At 38.3% G+C, this 22,218-nt stretch overlaps 1 protein-coding gene across 5 annotated transcripts in view; it reads left to right on the top strand.

The window, feature by feature from the left end:
- Positions 1 to 22,218, top strand: part of RBM6 (RNA binding motif protein 6) — a 124,849-nt gene that overhangs the window by 13,086 nt on the left and 89,545 nt on the right. For 3 of the 5 annotated variants that reach the window (XM_072786148.1, XM_072786147.1, XM_072786150.1), the window contains exons 2-5: positions 12,546 to 12,656; positions 16,486 to 17,764; positions 19,205 to 19,294; positions 20,733 to 20,802. In XM_072786148.1, the coding sequence (XP_072642249.1) occupies positions 12,613 to 12,656; positions 16,486 to 17,764; positions 19,205 to 19,294; positions 20,733 to 20,802 (1,483 nt within the window). In that variant the 5' untranslated portion in view covers positions 12,546 to 12,612. Of the gene's footprint in view, positions 1 to 12,545; positions 12,657 to 16,206; positions 17,765 to 19,204; positions 19,295 to 20,732; positions 20,803 to 22,218 lie in introns of all 5 variants that reach the window. The other 2 variants (XM_072786149.1, XM_072786151.1) reach the window with 2 other exon arrangements.

The following is a 22,218-nucleotide window of genomic DNA, read 5'->3' as shown; positions in this document are numbered from 1 at the left end:
TTCCTAGAGAATGAATTCCTAGAAGAGGAACTAGAAAGTCAGGGGTAATATGCACTTAAAATTTTGTGAATTTTAGTTTTCCTTCTATTATTGACTTTCAGCTTCTTCATCTCTGTTGGTCAGAGAGGATACTTATGTGGTATCTATTTTTTTTTTATATCTATGGAGACCTGTTTGTGGTTTAACAAATGGTCCATTCTGGAGACTATCCCAGGTTCACTTGAGAAGATGGGATTCTTTTTTTATTTTTTATTAATATTTTTTTAAAGATTTTATTTATTTATTTGAGAGAAAGTGAGTGAGTGATAGAGAGCACACGAGCAGGGGCAGAGGGAGAAGCAGACCCCCCTGAGCAGTGACCCTGATGCTGGACTCGATCCTAGGACCCTGGAATTATGAAGGTGGTGCTAAACCGCTGAGCCACCTGGGCTGCCCCTTTTTTTTTTTTTTTTTTTTAAAGATTTATTTATTTACTCATGAGAGACGCAGAGAGTCAGAGACATAGGCAGAGGGAGAAGCAGGCTCCCTGCAGGGAGCCTGATGCGGGACTCAATCCAGGACCCCAGAATCATGCCCTGAGCCAAAGGCAGATGCTCGAATACTGAGCCACCCAGGCGTTGCTGGAATATCTTTTCCTTCTTTTCTTTTTTCTTTTCTTTTCTTTTTTCTTTTCTCTTTTCTCTCTTCTCTCTTCTCTCTTCTCTTCTCTTCTCTTCTCTTCTCTTCTCTTCTCTTCTCTTCTCTTTTCTTTTCTTTTCATGATTTTATTTGGGAGAGAGATAGCAGGAGAGCAGGGGCAGGAAAGAGGGAGAAGCAGGATCCTTGATGAGCAAGGGGACCAATGTGGGGCTTGATCCCAGGCCCTGAGATCATGACCCGAGCTGAAGGAAGACGCCCAAACAACTGAGCCACCCAGGTGCCTCTCTTTTCCATCTTTTCACTTTCAACCTGTTTATGTCTTTGGATCTAAAGTGAGTCTTTTGAAGCATATACAGCTTATACAGACATATAATATAGCATATACAGTTGATCCTTGAACAACATTGTGGGTTGGGGTGCTGACTCCAGGCATTGTCAAAATACATAATTTGACTCCCCTAAACTTAACTACTAATAGTTTACTGTTGACCAGATGATAAGATAGTCAATATATATTTTGTATGTTATATGTATTACATGCTATATTGTTAAAATAGAGAAAAGAAAATATTAAAATTATAAGGAAGAGAAAATACACTTAAGTACTGTCATTTTTTAAATCAATACCATACATCTACATTGTTCACAAAATGAATTGTTAGTACCTATATCAATATTGTATATTGGACAGCCCCGGTGGCACAGCGGTTTAGTGCTGCCTGCAGCCCAGGGTGTGATCCTGGAGACCTGGGATTAAGTTCCATGTCTCCCTGTGTGGAGCCTGCTTCTCCCTCTGCCTGTGTCTCTGCCTCTCTCTTTCTCTCTGTCTCTATGAATAAACAAATAAATAAAAATCTAAAAAAAAATTGTCTTATATTATAAAAACACTATAGATATTTATACATATTACTGAAACTAGACATCAAAAGTAAAAAGATTGGGGTGCCTGAGTGGCTCAGTCAGTCAGCATCTGACTCTTGATTTCAGCTCAGGTCCTGATCTTAGGGTTTTGAGATGAAGCCTCTGCACCTGCCTCCTTAGCAGGGAGTCTTCTCTCTCTCCCTCTCCCCCTCGCTTATGTGTGTATGTTCACTCTCACACTCTCTCACTCTCTAAAATAAATCTTTTTATTTTTTATTTTTTTAATTCTTTTTTTATTTATTTATGATAGTCACAGAGAGAGAGAGAGAGGCAGAGACACAGGCAGAGGGAGAAGCAGGCTCCATGCACCGGGAGCCCAATGTGGGATTTGATCCCGGGTCTCCAGGATCGCGCCCTGGGCCAAAGGCAGGAGCCAAACCGCTGCGCCACCCAGGGATCCCCTAAAATAAATCTTTTTAAAAATGAGAAGATTTCTATGCAAAAGAAATACATATTTATTTACAAGTATAATGATTCATGCATTGGTACCAAAGAAACAGCAGTATGATTGCTTTGTGGTAGCCTAGCCTATACATTAATGAATTAATCATTGTAAAATGTTTATGGCATACAGTATTACAGTTATGTTTATAATACAGTATTGGAAACACAGATTTTAAAAACACTTGTAATGATAGATTGATATGCAGTTTCTCAATTATAGGAGAGAAGCATACTGTATGGTCATGTAACTCTTTGAAAGCAATGTTATAAAATGGTAACAAAACTAGCACATTATTAGTTTTTGTTTTTTTTTAAGATTTTATTTATTTGTCATGAGAGACACAGAGAGAGGCAGAGACTTAGGAAGAGAGAGAAGCTGGCTCTATGCAGGGGGCCCAATGTGGGACTCGATCCTGAGACTCCAGGATCATGCCGTGTGGAAGGTAGGCGCTCAACTGCTGAGCCACCCAGGCGTCCCCACATTATTAATTTTCTATTAAATATCACTTATCTGTCTACTTCCATGCAAGCCTTGCATGTTCTACATGATGAGTACTTGTGTGATGATGACAACAGAACATCTCATATGGTTCTTGCCATACAGTTATATTTCCACCCAAAGACACACACATATACAACAAATACATTAACTGTTCAACATGATGATTATTTACTGTTCATGAAATGGAAGTGGACCATCATAAAGGTTTTCATCCTTGTTGTCTTCATGTTGAATAGGCTGAGGAGGAGAAGTGGGGTTTGGTCTTGCCCTCTCAAGTGGCAGAGGTAGAAGAGGTGGAGGAGATGGAAGTAGAAGCAGGAAAGGCCTACCACACTTTAACTTTATGGAAATACATTCTAATTTCTCACTTCTTTTGGTTTCCAGTTTCTCTAAAATTGTTTCTATGATGGTACCAATCCATCCACTGTTTGCTTTAGTTTAAGTGCTTGTACCTTAGAAGGGTCGTATCATAAAAGAAGTCAAAAGCATTTCAAATATTCAGAATGCTTCTGCCAGATGTCTGATGTCAATTTGTTTTCTGGGACTGCTTCTTCTCCATATTTTTTTCTTTTTAAAAGATTTTATATATTTATTTGAGAGAGAGTGTGTGAATGAACAGGGGGAGAGTCAGAAGGAAAGGGGCAAGTAAACTCCCAGCTGAGCAGGGGCTGATTCCAGGACCCTGAGATCATGACCTGAGCTAAAAGTCTTAACTGATTGAGCCCCAGGTGCCCCATGCTTCTACATCTTCTTCCTCTTCATTGGGCATGGTTTGGAAGTACTCATCTCCATCAAGTCATCTTCTTTTCATTACTCTGGTGTGGGGTGTGAATTTCTCCAAGATCTATATTTTGAAGCCCTTCACCCGCCATCTTTTTTTATCCGCTCTTTCATAATTTCCTAGATTGGCTCTGTTGTAAATCCTGTGAAATCTTCACAACATATGGACACGGTTTTCTCCAGCAGGAACTTACTGTTTCGGGCATAATGGCTTTCATGGCTTTTCCTATAACACTGGCATCTGTTTTTTTTTTTTTTAAGATTTATTTATTCATGAGATACACAGAGAGAGGGAGAGAGGCAGAGACACAGGCAGAGGGAGAAGCAGGCTCCATGCAGGAAGCCCGATGCAGGACTCGATCCTGGGTCTCCAGGATCAGGCCCTGTGCCAAAGGCAGGCGCTAAACCACTGAGCCACCCAGGGATTCTCCAACACTGGCATCTTTGATGGTGTAATCCTTCCAGACTTTTGGGGCGCCTGGGTGGCTCAGTTGGTTGAGCGTCCAACTTTTTTTGTTTTTTTTAAGATTTTATTTATTTATTCATGAGAGACACAGAGAGGCAGAGGCAGTCTCCCTGCGGGGAGCCTGATATGGGGCTCAATCCCAGGATTCTGGGATCACGACCTGAGCCAAAGGCAGACTCTCAACCAGAGCCACCCTGGTGCCCCAAGCATCTGACTCGTGGTTTCAGCTCAGGTTGTGATCTCATGGTTGGTCATTGAGATTGAGCTCCATGTGGGGCTCTGCACTCAACACAGTCTGCTTCAGTTTCTTTCTCTCTCTCCCTCCCCCTTTGCTTCTTTCCTCACATATTTTCTCTCTAAAATAAATTAATATAGTCTTTATTTTTTTTATTTTTATTTTTTTAAATATATTTTTTAAATTTTTATTTATTTATGATAGTCACACAGAGAGAGAGAGAGGCAGAGAGAGAAGCAGGCCCCATGCACCGGGAGCCTTACGTGGGATTCGATCCCGGGTCTCCAGGATCGAGCCCTGGGCTAAAGGCAGGTGCTAAACCGCTGCGCCACCCAGGGATCCCTAATATAGTCTTTAAAAGAAATCCTTCCAGGGTTTCATGATGTTCTATCAGAGTTCTGTTTCATGTCATTGACAGTCTTTTCCATAGAGTACTGTTGTATAATAAACCTTTAAAGGTCCTTATTCCCTGATCTAGAAGCTGGATTAGAGATGTGTTTGGGGCAAGTAGACCACTTTTACATTTTTGGTGTTGAACTCCTGGGGTTCTGGGTGGTCAAGGGCATTGTCCATTATGGAAAGAACTTTAAAAAGACAATGCTTACCAGCAAGGTGCTTCCTGACTTCAGAGACATAGCTTCAGTGGAACCAGTCTGGAAAGAAGGTTCTTGTTCAGGCCTTCTTGTACTGCAAAAAGACTGGCAGCTGTTGTTTATCTTTTCCTTTCAAGACTTGGAGGTTAGCAACTTTATGGATGGATCATGAACCTGACTCAAAATAGTAGAGTTAACCTCTACCTTATTGCCTTATATCTTGTACTCTCTTCTCTTCCTTACTAATAGATGTCCTTTTTCCCCCAGAGTAGGGCACATTCATCTGTATTATAAACCAGATAAACTTTTTCCTCAGTGATTTTATTAGTGGCCCTGAGAACTCAGCTGCTGCTTCTTGTGGCAGAAGCTGCCTCTCCCGTTATCTGACATTGTTTTTTGAGCCAAACATCTTTCTAACATTTTTTTTTAAGATTTTATTTATTTATTCATGAGAGACACACAGAGGCAGAGACACAGGCAGAGGGAGAAGCAGGCTCCATGCAGGGAGCCCGATGTGGGACTTGATCCCGGGACTCCAGGATCATGCCCTGGGCCGAAGGCAGGCCCTAAACCGCTGAGCCACCCAGGGATCCCTACATCTTTCTAAAATTATCAAACCATCCTTTGCTGACATTGAATAGTTTTAGATCCTTCACCTTTCTTTGCTTTAAGTTGTCATATAATGATTTTACTTTTTCTCAAATCATATTAGAATCTGTAAGTATGCCTTTCTTATAGCAATCCTTCACCCATGTAAAAGCTGCATTTTCAATATGAGATAAAAAGATATTTTGCAAAAATTAACGTTTTCATGCCTACTGGTATAGCTCCAGTGACAACATCATGAATTTTTCCTTCCTTCGTTCCTTCTTTCCTTCGTTCGTTCCTTCCTTCCTGTCTTTTATTTTTATTATTTTTTTAAGATTTTATTTATTCATGAGAGAGAGAGAGAGACAGAGGCAGAGGGAGAAGCAGGCCCCATGCAGGGAGCCCGATGTGGGACTCGATCCCGGGACCCCAGGATCACACCCTGAGCCGAAGGCAGACACTAACTGCTGAGCCACCCAGCACGTCCCTTTTTGTTTGTTTGTTTAAGATTTTATTTATTCATGAGATACAGAGGCAGAGACACAGGCAGAGGGAGGAGAAGCAGGCTTCCATGAAGGAGCCTGATGCGGGACTCAATCCCGGAGTTCCAGAGGCAAAGGCAGACGCTCAACTGCTGAGCCACCCAGTCGTCCCTTTCCTAATGGTCCTAACACTGGATTCATTTGTCTTGAAACAAATGTGGTTGCAGCTGCAACCACAGACCTCTATTCAACTTTTTCTTGTAATGTTACGACTTTGCTTCTTGGGAAGACTTTGAGCATCACTAATGGCACTTCCTATGGGTCCCATGGTATTATTCAAGGTTTATGATCTTGCATTAAACATGATGAGAAATACAGGAGAACCGGAAGAGATCACTTTTTACTGTGATATGCAATCTGCCAGAAAGGCCAATTGCCTCTCTAGGGATGATTAGTGTCACATGATTTTTTTTTTTTCCACATGATTTTTTTTAAGAGGATACTTGCAACATTTGAGCTCACTGCAATAGCAGCAGGAAATGACTGAAATTATTACAGTAGTACAATATGTACTATAGTTAATTTTATGCAATTATAATTTAAACAACATCTTTATATTTGTTTACATTTTACTCAGCCACAAATGATATCAGTTACGGTCTGTGAGTTTATAAGTTTTGATAAATTTTAACTTTTTTTTTAAAAAAAGGATTATTTACTTTAGAGAGAGAGAGCAGCATGAGTACAAGTGGAGCAGGGAGGTGCAGAGGGAGACAAGCACACTCCCTGCTGAGTGGAGAGCCCGACACAGAGCTCAATTGCAGGATCCTGAGATCATGACCGGAGCTGAAATCAAGAGCCAGACACTTAGCCAACTGAGCCACCCAGGCTCCCCCAATTTTTTTTTTTTATAATAGATTTGTGTGTATTTTATGGTAGTAAATGATCAAATAGGCTAATATCCACATATATTTTATGCCTTCGTGATATACCTAATTTTTCTTAGTTTTATTTAGTATTTTTAGGTTATATGGTTCATCTTCAAGTTTTCAACTTTGTCATTTCCAAAAATTTTTCCAATATATTTATTGAAAAAAATCCATGAAAAGTGGACTCGCCACATTTCAAACTTGTGTGTTAGATCATGTTTTTACATTTTTTCTGCCCATCTCCTCTTTTTTTTTTTTTTTTTTAAGATTTTATTTATTGATTTGATAGCACAAGCAGGGGAAATGGGAGAGGGAGAAACAGACTTTCTGCTGAGCAGATCGCCTAACATAGGGCTTGATCCCAGGGTAGGATCATGACGTGAGTTGAAAGCAGATACTTAACTGATTGAGCCTCCCCCATCTCCTTTTTGATTAGAAAAGTTTAAACTTTTTACATTGAAAGTAAATACTGAAAAGGAAGAACTTCTGCCATTTTGCTTTTTGTTTTCTGTGTGCCCTGTAGCTTTTTTTTTTTTTTGTGCTTCTTTCTTCCATTGTTGCCTTCTTTATGTTCAGTTTTTTGTTTTGGATTTTTTTTGGCAGTAATATGTTTTGATTTTCTTTTTTTGATTTTCTTATTTTCTTATGTGTGTATTCTATAGATATTTTCTTTGTGGTTACCATGGTAATTACATTTAACATCCAACAGTTAGAACAACTTAATTTGAATTTATATCAACTGAAGTTCAGTAACGTACAAAAACTGTACAGCTTCTTGTCTTTCTGTTATTTATGTCACAGATATCACAATATATAAATTGTGTCCCCCATAACCTAGATTAGAAATTGTTTTTTTATGCATCTATCTTTTATTATTTATTTTTGGTGTAAATTATTTATTTTTATTAAAGCACAGGAACAGGACCCATGGGCAGAGAGAGCTGCCTGTACATCTATGTTTTAAATCATGTGGAAAATAAAAAGTGGAATTACAAACCAGTTACAATAATACTGGCTTTTATAATTGCCCCTGTGTTTATCTTTACCAGAGATCTTTATTTATTCATATGGTTTGGTTACTGTTTATCTTCTTTGTCATTTCAACTTTTTTTTTTTTTAAACTTATTTATGATAGTCACACAGAGAGAGAGAGAGAGAGGCAGAGACATAGGCAGAGGGAGAAGCAGGCTCCATACACTGGGAGCCCGATGTGGGATTCGATCCCAGGTCTCCAGGATCGCGCCCTGGGCCAAAGGCAGGCGATAAACCGCTGCACCACCCAGGGTTCCCTGTCATTTCAACTTGAAGAACTCCTTTAGCATTTCTTGCAGGGTTCATGTAGTGGTAATGAACTCCCTCAGCTTTTGTTTATCTGGAAATGTCTTAATTTCTTCCTTATTTTTTTTAGAGGACAATTTTGTTGGATATAGAATTCTTGATTGACAGTTTGATTTATTTTCCTCTTAGTATTTTTATAAATTGTTCCCTGCCTTCTGGGTTCCAGGGTTTCTAATAAGTAATTGGATAATAATAATAATAATAATAATAATAATAAGTGATCTCTTGTCACTTCTCTTGTTGCTTTGTCACTTCTCTTTGTCTTTGATCATAATGTCTTTTTTTTTTAAAGATTTTATTTATTTATTCATGAGTGACACAGAAGGAAGAGAGAGAGGCAGAGACATAGGCAGAGGGAGAAGCAGGCTCCCTGCAGGAGCCCGATAACAGGACTCAGTCCCCTGGATCATTACCTGAGCTGAAGGCAGGTGTTCAACCACTGAACCACCCAGGTGCCCGATCATAATGTGTCTTGATGTGAGTTTATCCTATTTGTACCTCATTTATTTATTTTTTATAAAGATTTATTTAGGGGCACCTGGGTGGCTCAGTCTGTTACTCATCTGCCTTCAGCTCAGGTCTTGCTTCTGGGGTCCTGGGATTAAGCCCCACATCAGTCTTTCTCCTCAGTAGTGAGCCTGCTTCTCCTTTTCCCTCTGCCTGCTGCTCTCCCTGCTTGTGCTCTCTCTCCCTCTCTCTTTCTTTGTCAAATAAATAAATATCTCAAATATTTGAGAGAGAAAGCTTGAGCATTCTTATTGAGTCTGAGGAAGAATCCTCAGACTCCCCCCTGAGCATGGAATTGGCCACAGGGCTCAGTCCCACTACTCAAGAGATCATGACCTGAGCTGAAACCAAGAGTTGGTTGCTCAACCAACTGAGCCACCGAAGCAGCCTTTTTGTATGTCATTTAGCTTCCTAGATTTATAGATTCATAGCTTTCATAAAATTGGAGGAATTTTTTTTTTTTACCATTATTTGTTCAAGTAATTCCTCTGCCCTATCTCTCTTTTCCTTCTGGGATTCCCTTCTCATTTCTTACATAATCATTTTCAGTTTGACAGCATCTCCAGGCCCTGTAGGTTTTGTTCTTCTTTGTTCATTTTTTTAAAAGATTTATTTATTTACTTGTTTATGGTAGACATAGAGAGAGAGAGAGGCAGAGACACAGGAGGAGGGAGAAGCAGGCTCCATGCCAGGAGCCCAACGCGGGACTCGATCCTGGGATTCCAGGATCGCGCCCTGGGCCAAAGGCAGGCGCTAAACTGCTGAGCCAGCCAGGAATCCCCTTGTTCATTTTTTTTTTTTCTGCTCTTCAGACTTTATAATTTCAACTATCTTCTTGTCAAGTTTGTAGATTCCTCTGCCTGCTCAAATCTGTTGAACTCCTCTAGTGAACTTTTAAATTATTGTACTGTTCAGCTCCAGGTTTTTTATTCCACTGTATAAATTTCTGTCTCTATAAATATTCTCATTTTGCTCATATGTTGTTTTCTTGATTTCCATTAGTTCTTTAAGGATAATTAAGATAGTTGTTATAAAGTCTTTTCTAGTAAATCTGATGTCTGAGTTTATTAAGAGATAGTTTTTGCAGTGTGTTTTGTTTCCTTGAATGAGCCACATTTTCTCGTTTCTTTGTATGTCTTAAGATTTTTTTCTTGTTATTGAAAATAATATGGTAACTCTGGAAATCACATTCTCCCCTTTTGTTGAGGTTTGCTTTTTTTTTTTTTTTTTTTTTTTGAGGAGGGGGATTGTTGAAGGCTATAGTAGTCTTTTTTTGAGTTTTTTTGTAAACTATTTTGCAAAGACTATTCCTTGTCATTATTGTGTGATCACTGATGTCTATTCCTTTAGCTGATGTTCAGCTGTTTTCTGTGAATACTGGAAGCTCAAACAAATGAAAATGAACAAAAACCTCACCAATTAAAGAGAAAAGCCGAAAGATGAATAACCACCTCTGTCTGTTTTTGCATATTGGTTTTGTACTGGGACATTCCTTCAACATTTAGCTAGGCTTGCTGTGGGCCTTGGGATCAACCTGAGGTGAAAGCTTAAAGGCTTTTCAGGTCTTGTCTCATCATGTGTCTTGCCCTGGTATGCATGTAGTTTTCTAAATTTTCCCCTATACTTGTTGCTTTGGAATGTCCTAATTTCCCAAAGTGTTTTCACCCCAGCTTTCCCGTATCTGAGTCTGCTTTGCAGGTTTTATTAGCAGTGCTTGCCCCATCCACCACTAAAGTTCTCAGTTAGTGAAACAGAAACAGACACCAACACCTTGCACCCATCCTTCAGATTAGAAGAGATGTACATAGTAATTTGCAAATCAGGTTTCCCTCTGATTTGAAGGAGGGAACTGGGAAGTGGGCTGCCGCTTCAAGATCAAAACTGCTACTTACAGGGGCGAGTGGGACAGGGATGAGTGAAAATGCCATGAAACTTTACTATTATTTTGAAGATAGCCTTTTCTTGATTGAGTATTCTCTTGGTTGTTGTACACCTTTAGCTGTTTTCTTTCTTTTTTTTTTTTTTCCTTTAGCTGTTTTCTAAGCTCCACAGAGCTGCCTCAGACATCGTTTTTTGTTTTTGTGGTGGAACGAGACTTTGGAACTTCATCTGCCATTTCGCTGAAACTTGGTTTGTCTTTTCACTCTCTTGGTAGTGTACTTCACTCAAAAGTTTTTTATTTTGATGAAGCCCACTTAATTTTTCCTTGTGCTCTTGGTGTCATATTTAAGAAACTGTTGCCAAATCCAAGGTGATGAAAGTTTGCACCTTTTTTAGTAGCTGCAGCAAAGGTCCTGGAGATGACTTTTCAGCTTGATTTGGGTTACATGCCCATTTTCTTTTTTTTTTTTTTTTAATTTTTATTTATTTATGATAGTCAGAGAGAGAGAGAGAGAGGCAGAGACACAGGCAGAGGGAGAAGCAGGCTCCATGCACCGAGAGCCCGATGTGGGATTCGATCCCGGGTCTCCAGGATCGCGCCCTGGGCCAAAGGCAGGCGCCAAACCGCTGCACCACCCAGGGATCCCTACATGCCCATTTTCAGTTTTTAAATTTAATTAATTTTTTTTTTAGCAGGAGAAAAGTAAATTTAGTGTCATACATATGAGGAATCCACAGAGACATGAAATTCCTAAGGCAGTCTGGCAACATGAGGTTTTTGTGACATACTGAATAAGGAGAGGGTTAGGGATCTGAGGGTATAAAGGAAAGGAAGAACCTTAGCAGAAAGGTGAGAAGAGATGTTTAGGAAACAAAGTTTGCCCTCGAATGCATGTTTTTGGTAAAGAGGAATTTCTGTTAATAGCTCTCTTCCTGATAAATTAGATAAGAAAGCGATAAAGAGCTTTCTAGGTTTTGATTTTAATTCCAAATAATGTTTATCTCATAATGGTACCTCTTGGTACTTGCCCATTTTTAGAGCAATTATTGTGATGAGGGTGGGAGACTATTCTGATTGGTCAGGCTGGATTGTGCATGGACTGATGATGGTGTTAGTGTTAAAGATGCTGTTTCCAAAAAGGGAGGTGAATGGATGAATTAGTAAATATTTAGTAAATGTAAAACATTCTTAGTACATTTAGAATTTTTTTTTTTACATTTAGAATTTTTTGATGCTCCAGAGTACACATTTATTTTTTATTTTTTAAAAGATTTTATTTATTTATTCATGAGAGACAGAGACAGAGAGAGAGAGAGAGACAGAGACACAGGCAGAGGGAGAAGCAGGCTTCACACAGGGAGCCCGACATGGGACTCGATTTCGGGTCTCCAGGATCAGGCCCTGGGCTGAAGGCAGCGCTAAACCGCTGAGCCACCTGGGCTGCCCCCTGAGTACACATTTAAAAAACAATATTTATTTATTTGAGAGAGAGAGACACAGCAAGAGAGCACAAGCAGGGGGAGCTGCAGAGGGAGAGGGAGAAGCAGGCTCCCTCTGCAGGGAGCCAAATGTGGGGCTTGTTCCCAGGACCCTGGGATCATGACCTGAACCAAAGGCAGACACTTAACTGATTGAGCCAACCAGGGGCCCCCAGAGTACACATTTTTAATTAAAAATGTATTTCTCTTGGGGCCTCTGGGTGGCTCAGTTGAGCATTCAGCACAGGTTGTTATTTCAGGGTGGTGAGATTGAGCCCCACATTGGGCTCCACTGCTGGGCGTGGAGCCTGCTTGGTATTCTCTCTCTCCCTCTCCCACTGCCCCTTCACCCTTGCTTGCTGTCTCAAAAAAAAAAAAAATGTGTTTCTCTTGTTATAAATTAATAAGTAAATATAAGTGACTTCCAGGGATGCCTGGGTGGCACAGTTGGTTAAGCATCCGACTCTTGGTTTCTCAGGTCATGATCTCAGGGTCATGAGACTAAGTCCCAGATTAGGCTCTGTGCTCAGTGTGGAGTCTGCTTGAGACACTCTCTCCCTCTCCCCCTCACCCTACTCCTGCATGTATGTTCCCTTCCTCTCTTTCTAAATAAATTAATTAATGAATGAATTAAAAAAAATTAAAAAGTGACTTCCAGAAATATCCCTGTTATTGCTCCTGAGAAGCCAAGGTGGGAGAAATTAGTCTAACCTTTTCTTCATGTTCTAATGTGTTTATATTTTATGGTTTGTTTTATATAGGTACTACTATAACCAGAGTTTGGTAGCAAAAAGATCTGCTTACTGTGCCCTCTTGACATAGAAAGAGATGTGGGGGGATTCTCGATCTGCTAACAGAACAGGACCTTTTCGGTAAGTCTTGAAATTTGAATATTGAAATTGTAACATTTTAATGATAAGGACATATAATATATTTTGGTCTCATAAAGACGGATATTTTCTTTGTATAGAAATAGCTCTGGTTTTTTAAAAATAGAAACTATTTAAAAAATTTCTAGTCATTTCCAAAGTGCTTGTGAGATTGAATACTGAGCATGCCAAGTATTTTGTGTTTCAGCACTTTTTTTTTTTTTCAGATTTTATTTATTTGAGACAGAGAGAGCACGTGTGCGTGCATACAAGTGGGGAGGAGGGTCAGAGGGAGAGGGAGAAGCAGACTCCCTGCTGAACTGGGAGCCCACTGTGAGGCTTGATCCCAGGACCTTGAGTCCATGACCTGAGCTGAAGACAGTCATTTATCTGACTGAGCCACCCAGGCACCCCTGTGTTTCAGCAGTTTTTAAACGTTAAAAAATAATTCCCCAACTATTTTTTTAAGTCTTTTTTAACAAAGTAATGTATACTTGGCAAATAAGGAGAGCTAACAGAAACATACATGAACATTTATATTTGTACATAAAAGTTGTGTTAAGTTCACTAATTTATGTCTGGAATCCAGAACTGTGTTTGGTCCATGGCATATTATGTTTCAGTTACTAAAAGTAGTTCTGAGAAAAAAAATTACTTAATGTAATTTTCAAAGGTAAAATATTAAGGGTTACTGGGTAAAAAGATGAGTTGAGAAAGTAATACCATTCAGTTATTAGATATTTTGGATTTGTAGGGAGGATTTTATTTTATTTTATTTTATTTTATTTTATTTTATTTTATTTTATTTATTTTATTTATTTAATTTTTTTTATTTATGATCGTCACACAGAGAGAGAGAGAGAGAGAGAGAGAGAGGCAGAGACATAGGCAGAGGGAGAAGCAGGCTCCATGCACCGGGAGCCCGACGTGGGATTCGATCCCAGGTCTCCAGGATCGCGCCCTGGGCCAAAGGCAGGCGCTAAACCACTGCGCCACCCAGGGATCCCGGAGTTAGTTTTTTTATAGCCAGTATAATAAAGGATGATAGCTATATTTTTAAAGCTTTTGCATTGCGCTTACAATTTTAAAAATGCCAAAGGAATGTGGTTTTTCTGGTTTTACTTGTATGGCAAAAAAAAATCTGACCTTTAAAGTTATTTCTGAAGCATCGACATTAAAAATGTTGATCCTTCAGTTGAAACTTCTGTTATTGGTGAATTTTCTTTTGGTTCGGCAGTCTGCAAGATTTTATCAAGAGGTATTCTCATTATTCTGAAGCTGGGGGTTCCAGGGAAAAATTAGGTAGTCAACTGAATTTTTAAAACCCATGTAATAATTTAGTAAAGCTAGTGTTTCATAAATACTAAACAATAGGAGTCTTTTGGCTCAGCAATCTTTAAAGCAATGGTGATGATGCTGGATATGTTTTTCCTTTCAAAATTTAAGGTCTGCATCAGTGGTCAACAAACCATAGCTGCAACTCACTTTTGTTTTATTGGAACACAGCCATGATCATTTGTTTACAAATTGTCTATGATTGCTTCCATGCCACAATGGCAGAGTTGAATAGTTTTGACAGACCGCAAAGCTTAATAATAGCAATATTGTGTGGCTTTTTGTGGACAGTTTGCTGATCCCTAGTCTAGATCAATGGGCTTATACTTCAACATTTTTAAATATTTAGATTGTAATCTGCCCCTTTTTACTTATACTTATGGATAACTATTTTGTAAGTAAGGCTGTTTTTCATAAAATTAACCTTATTTAGATTGTTTGGTAAGCCTTCAGAAATATTGGGTAATCTTTGCTCTGTTTCATAACTGTAAAAAAATTTTCAAAACATTTTTTCTTTGACCAATTTATTATTTAAAATGATATTCTCCCACCTTAATTTTAGTTTAAATATAAGTTGTTATATATTCTTTTTAAGATCTTTGACGAGAAGGGGAACATAGTTTATATAGCATAACTTTTTGGAAGACTAATTTGGATTTTTAAAAAGGCATCATGCGGGAAAATGATTTTATATTTTATTTTAACAACTTCTTAGATTTTATTTGATAAAAATGATTTTCATAGTCACTGCTATTTTATGTTAATAGAACTGTTTTTTGAATTGTCTGCATAAAATATGGTTCGAAGAACCTTAGTACAGTAGGTTGCTCTATTTGATCTTCCTGACGTAAGAGGGCAGTATTCTTAGACAGTGTTAGAAGCATTCTTGTCAGAAAACATGTAGATTTAGATGCGTCGGTAACCATGAGCGTTGGCTGAAGCTTAAGTCTTCCTTCAAGCTAACTATTGAGATTTAATGATTTTAAATAGGGGAGACACTAGAGTTAGTGGTAATGTCTTAATTTTAGTGCAAAACTGTATTGTATTCTGAGGAACATTTAGACATACTTCTCTTATGATGAACCCCACATAGACATAACTTATGTTTAATGGCAGCTAATGGAAGTCATCATGGTCTGAAAATCCATTAAATATGCACCTTTCTAATATTCAGGTTACTGTTGTTAAAGTCTTGTTACTTAAGAAAGGGTTTGGCCTTGTAACTCTTTCTCTTGAACTGAGTCACCTGGAATCAGTTGTCCTTTGAATCTTTCTCTGGTGGTGTAGTCTGCACTCAGATGGGTCATATAATAGAACCTGTATATTCTGGGAGGAGAGAACTGAGTTGGACTTGATTTCCTAATACTTTTGTTTTACTGCTGACTAGCAGGTAACTCTTCAGATCATTTCATGTTTTCCTTTTTCTTGCCCTCCCCTCACTCTCAAGCTCAGAATCCTAGGTATCTAATTGCCTATTTAATTTCCCTTCTACCAAATGGTCTGAAGGTTAGGGAAGAATTGGGTAGAATGAAAGACTAGGCCAGTCCTCATTTATCTCTTGAGTTTTGTAAACTGAGAATGTGAATTTAATACTTTGCTTATTTTTAAATATATTTTACTATTACTATGAAAAACTAGCATGAGGAATTAGAATCTTGAATATCAGCTGCTTCTTTTGGGACCTGGAGATAATATTGAAGGCTCTCTCTAGGTCCTTTTCAGCATTAAGCTTCTAGATGCTGTTGGCTTGGTTAGGTTGATGTACATATGCTTTGTGACATAATTCATGCTGCCTTTTGTGATACTCTTGAGTAGTTATAATAATAGGACCCAGGTGAGAGCGCTTCTTGGTGGAGCCACTGTAGAACTGGATTTTAGATGCAGCCAGGACTGATGCTCAGCTGGTGTACACTTGTGTGCTCCTACTGGTGATTTACAGCCAGTGTTCCTTCATCTTGGGCGTGCATCCATTCTGATCTGGGTGGTGTCCATGCTGTAGTTTAATCAAATATTTGGAATGTTACCACTGAATGCAGAAATGAGAATGACACCTCCTGAAATTTACTGTAATACACTTATAGTGCATTGATTTATTTGCTGTATAGGATTCATCATGTTGATCTTGGAATTCTAAGTTCCCTGGCTGTAGGAAATGGAAACTTTTGTAGTGTGTCACCATTGCTAGCTTATCTGGTGTTGCGGATTTTCCCTGTTGCAGGACTGGGTGAAAGCTTTTTCTGCAGCAGTCATGTTGAAAACCTTGTGTTGACTTTCCTCGTGTTCTGAAATGGGAACATAAAAGTTTACTCCGCCACTTCGTCTTAAAATAGCAAAACATTGCTGTTTTCTGCAGATCTAGGACCTTGTTACAGAACTCTGCCAAAAAAAAAAAAAAAAATGTTTACAGAAGAATGTGCTGTGATTAGAGAAGAATATGCTGGTGTGTAGATTTCAAACTCTCTGGACAATATGAATAACACTGTCTTTGTTTCTACAGTGGGAGCCAAGAAGAAAGGTTTGCTCCCGGGTGGAACAGGGATTATCCTCCTCCTCCCCTTAAGAGTCATGCTCAAGAGAGACACTCTGGCAACTTTCCTGGCAGAGATTCACTTCCCTTTGATTTCCAGGGGCATTCGGGGCCTCCCTTTGCAAATGTAGAGGAGCATTCTTTCAGCTATGGAGCTAGAGATGGACCGCATGGCGACTATCGAGGAGGGGAGGGACCTGGACATGATTTCAGGGGGGGAGATTTTTCATCTTCTGATTTCCAGAGCAGAGATTCATCACAGTTGGACTTCAGGGGTAGGGACATACATTCTGGGGATTTTCGGGATAGAGAAGGACCACCAATGGACTACAGGAGTGGAGATGGTACTTCTATGGATTATAGAGGTAGAGAGACATCTCACATGAATTACAGAGACAGAGATGCTCACACTGTTGATTTCAGGGGTAGGGATACTCCTTCATCTGACTTCAGGGGCCGGGGCACTTACGATTTAGATTTTAGAGGCCGGGATGGATCCCATGCAGATTTTAGAGGAAGAGATTTATCAGATTTGGATTTCAGGGCCAGAGATCAGTCCCGTTCTGATTTTAGGAATAGAGATGTGTCTGATTTGGACTTCAGGGACAAAGACGGAACACAGGTGGACTTTAGAGGCCGAGGTTCAGGTACTAGTGATCTAGACTTTAGGGACAGGGATACGCCACATTCAGATTTCAGAGGTAGACATCGGTCCAGGACTGATCAGGATTTTAGGAGCAGAGAGGTGGGACCTTGTATGGAGTTTAAAGATAGGGAGATGCCCTCTGTGGATCCAGATATTTTGGATTACATACAACCTTCTACACAAGATAGAGAACATTCTGGTATGAACATGAACAAGAGAGAAGAGTCCACACATGACCATACAACAGAAAGGCCTGGTTTTGGCATTCAGAAGGGAGAATTTGAACATTCAGAAACAAGAGAAGGAGAAAAACAAGATGTAGCCTTTGAACATGAGTCTGCATCGGACTTTCAGAACAGCCAAAGTCCACTTCAAGACCAAGACAAGTCACAGCTTTCTGGAGGTGAACAACAGAGTTCAGATGCTGATGTATTTAAAGAAGAAGGTAGTCTGGACTTTCTTGGCCGGGAAGACACTGATTACAGAAACATGGAGTACCGTGATGTGGATCACAGGCTGCCGGGAAGCCAGATATTTGGCTATGGCCAAAGCAAGTCCTTCCCAGAGGGCAAAACTTCCCGAGATGCCCAGCGAGACCTTCAGGTATGTTAATGGAATAGATTTTTTTTTCTGCTTGTTGTTGTATCATAAGGCTTTTCTGAAGGATGAAGTGTGTAGAGTCCAAGATCCTGGGGTCTCTCCTTGTATAACCATTAAAAAATAAAATGTGGGGGCACCTAGCTGGCTCAGTAGAGCATGCAGCTCTTGATCTTGGGGTTATAAGTTTGAGCTCCATGTTGGGTTGAGATTACTTTTAAAAATAAAATCTTTTTTAAAAAACAAAAATAAAATGTATATTCAGGAGTGGAATGTACATCTCTAGAGTAGTGGCTCTCAGCTCAGATTGTACTTTTGGTGTCTATCTCTTCATTTTCTCCTTTAATGCTAACTTAAATACCTTGGGATAATTTAGTTAGAAAGTATGTCTTTGGGAGTTAGTTCTCTTAATTCTTGCTAGTCAGGCCTTGGCTATTCAGGGTACATTTTTTCCTTTTTAAGTTTTTATTTATTTAAGTAATCTGCAGCCACCATGGGGCTCGAACTCATGACACTGAAATTAAGAGTTGCATGCTTTTCTGACTGAGACAGCCAGTAAGGTACATTTTCTGAAACTAATTTAGGATATACAAAATACCTAGGAGTCTTTCCCTGACCATGAAGAGGTGATGTTAATGTTGCAAATATCTTCTTACAGGTAATTTAGTTGACTTAAATGTTGGATTTCAATATATATATATATAATCTAATGTTCATAATCTAAGTGAGGAGAGTTAAGTTTTCAGTTGGTTAATGCAAATATTATCTCCTGAAATAGATTTTTCTCATCTCTACTCCGGTTTCTGTTACTTGCTAACCAAATAATGATCTTAAAACATGCTAACCAAATAATGAATTTTGAGAATGTTAGAGCTGGTTGACTGTATAGTTTATTGTTCAGATCAGGACACTTTCAAGAGTAAAAGAGGATATTGGAGTTGAGGCTTTTGTGAAAAATATGAAAAATGCTAATTTCTCTGAATTGTACTGTTACGTTGTATGGTCAGATGACACCTTTTGATTTCTTTCTGAAATTTATTTGTAGTTGACATCTTTGACAAATGGCACCTGATTTAATCTTTTTTTTTTTTCTATTTTCTCATTCAGGGAAAGAAAATTGTATTTTTGAGAATATGTTAGTTATTTGGTTTATTTTTTTTTCCTGATTATAAGTCCTATTCAATGTGGTTTCTCTTAATGTTCTGCTTTACTATTTCAAGATTCCTCAGTGAACCTTGGTTTTAGCACACTTACATACTAATGATTTGAAATCAAATTTGGAACTCTGAAAAAAAATTATAATTTTTCATATCTTAACATGATGCAGGTCATTTTGATTTTTTTTCATTTTGATTTTTGATCCTGAGAACCTGCATTTCACTTTGACTTTCATTTATACACTAACATATTTTTATTTCTAAAATAATCTTTTATTCTGGATTTAAGGATCAAGATTATAGGACTGGCCCAAACGAGGAAAAAGCAAGCAAGGTTATTCGATTAAGTGGGGTGCCTGAAAATGCTACAAAAGAAGAGGTAAGGCTCTTTTTTTTTTTTTTTCCTTTTTTTTTGTCAATTAAAAAAAATTTTGTTTTACCTTTTATTTTGAAAAATTAATAGATTCATAAGAAGGTACAAAGAAATGAACAGAGATATTTTGAGTGTCTTTCTTGCAATGTTAACATTTTGTATTACTATAGTACAATAGCTAAACCAGCAAATTGGCTTTGGTACAATCCATAGAACTTATTTAAATTTCGGCAGTTACACACTCACTGAGGTGACGTTTGTAAAAAAATATATATATATGAATGATTGCTATCATCAGGCCTGACAATTATCCTGTAGGGCATAATCCAAGAGGGAGGATTCAATTGCAAACATAAAGATTCATTTTATTTACAGTAGTAAAAACTGGGAGCTGTGTAACTCTTGAGTGTTAGAGGACTGGCTGACTAAATAATGGCTGAGCTTACAGGAAAATCTGGTCAGACCATTATAATAAGAACAAACTGTATTTACTCTGTGCCAGGCATTATGTGATGTTTACAAGCATTAGTTCTTTAATTATCACAGTATCCTATGAATAGATACTTTTAATTCATTCCCTCCAAATACAAATCACAGACCATATGCTAGGCACTGGGTGATATAGCAGCAGTGAATATGGAATATTGTAAAGTCACTGCATCCATGGATAATAAAAAAATAAACAAAAAAACATAATTTCAGTTAGTGATAAACTGAAGGAAACTAAAAGGTGTTAAGCACATAATTGGGGTAGGAGCTATTTTCAGTTGGGGGAAGGCATCACTAAGGAAATGACATTTGAACCCAAGCCTGAATGCCATGAGAGAACAGTCCCATCTGAAGATGGGGGAAGAGAGCTCCAGGCTGAGGGATTTAAGTGCCATGGCCCTGTACTGGCATGAGCCCAAGGCATCATCATTTTACATTTAACAGATGAGAAACTGGGCACTGAAAACTTACACAGCAAAAGAGTCTTGGAATGTAGGCAGTCTGATTTCAGAGCTCAGGTTCTTTTTTTTAATTTTTTATTTAAAAAACATTTTTTAAAATTTATTCATTCATGAGAGACACAGAGAGAGCCAGAGACACAAGTAGAGGGAGAAGCAGGCTCCCTGCAGAAAGCCCAGTGTGGGACTCGATCCTAGGACCCTGGGACCATGACCTGAGCCAAAGGCAGATGCTCAACCACTGAGCCACCCAAGCACTCCAGAGCTCAGGTTCTTGATGGTTATATTCTTCTGCCTTTTTTATATTTAGGAATTTTTGAATAATTATCTTCTACTCATTAGTTGTTTTGAATGCCTAGAGTGTACATGGATTAATTTTGCCTTGATAAAGTAGTGATAGCTTTAAATTATGTAGAATTAAAAACCAGTAGGGAAAATTAAATATTCAGTGTTTGATAATGATTTGTGTCATTAGTGTATACACCATGTTCTTGCAGATTCTTAATGCCTTTCGGACTCCTGATGGAATGCCTGTAAAGGACTTGGAGTTGAAGGAGTATAACACAGGTGGGTTTCTGGACATGCATGTGGCCTTGGGTTAGGAAGGGTCTTTGTCAGATCTCTGCATCATGCGCTACTCAAAGTTTTTTTAAGAAACCACAGTAAGGTTTCAAGAAGCCTCCTGTTGATGCCTTCAAATAAGAGCCAGCTTTAGTCTTAGCTGTGGTTCTTTGTGGCTGTTTGTCCACATGGGTGATGAGGATGCATGTTCCAGTTCTCTTGGGTGCCTGTGAGATAGAAAGTGAGTGTTGTAGCATTTATCCCTGAATATATTTTATATAATCATTAAACTTGCTATATATGTTCTTCATGGTAGTAGAGTGATTATATGTGAGCCTAATAGGATTTGATAATTTTATTATATTTAAAAATTGATATTTCATTGCTTTAGCTTGAAATTTACAACTTTCCAGAGAAATTGTGCAAATTAGGAGTTTCTTAAATTTTCAGTCTTGCTTTGAGATGAAGTCCTGCAACAATTGTGTTGTTGAAATCCATGAATAGATCCATAAGAACTTTCTCTTTGACATCTGCTCTGTGGTCTGAACTGCAGATTAAACTTTTCATAATTTTGTCCTAGTGTTTTAGCGTAACACTTTCGGTCAGTTCCTTCAAATCTTATTACAAAGTGGAAGTCAAATGTTAGGCACTCAAGGTATTGACTGATATTTTAGTCTACATAATATGAAATGGTTTAAAAATGAAGGTAATCTTCAAGTGATCTCTTTTACATTTTAAATTGAAGAAAGTAGAGCATTAATCTATTTACAGAACTTAGAATTTTAGTAATCCAAATTAAAGAACTCTTCAAATGAGAGTATGCTGTATTTTTGAGGATATCGTTTACTTCTAAACAGTTCACTGTGGAATAAATTTCGTTGTGTTAACTAGATAGCTGTTTCTTCACTTTGGTTCTGCAGAGGGAAACTATCCATAAAAATAAATTTTTGTGTTTGAAATAATTTGGTATTGGTGTCAAGTCCAGAAATACTTTTCTGTGTAATTTGAGAACAAACTCAGAAACATTTTTCAGAAAGCTAATTATTTCTTTGTTCTAAAAGCATCAATTCTGAATTTGTGGAAATATAAGAGTAGTCATGTTGTTCTTACACATTCATGACCTTTTTAAATTTTTGTTTATTTTTTTTGGCACGTGTCTCATACACACTTTCTTGATTTACTATTATCTTTAAGAACCAGAAGTAGAATTTATAGGCCACAGTTACATTTTATTTTATTTTATTTTATTTTATTTTATTTTATTATTTTTTTAAATTTTTATTTATTATTTATTTATGATAGTCACACAACAGAGAGAGAGAGAGAAAGAGAGAGAGAGGCAGAGACATAGGCAGAGCAGGCTCCATGTACCGGGAGCCCGACGTGGGACTTGATCCCGGGTCTCCAGGATTGCGCCCTGGG

The sequence above is a fragment of the Canis lupus genome, chromosome 19 (genome assembly GCF_048164855.1).
Source record: "Canis lupus baileyi chromosome 19, mCanLup2.hap1, whole genome shotgun sequence".
NCBI lineage: Eukaryota > Metazoa > Chordata > Mammalia > Carnivora > Canidae > Canis > Canis lupus.
The sequence above is the reverse complement of the archived record's forward strand: the minus strand, read 5'-3'. Positions and strand labels throughout refer to the sequence as shown.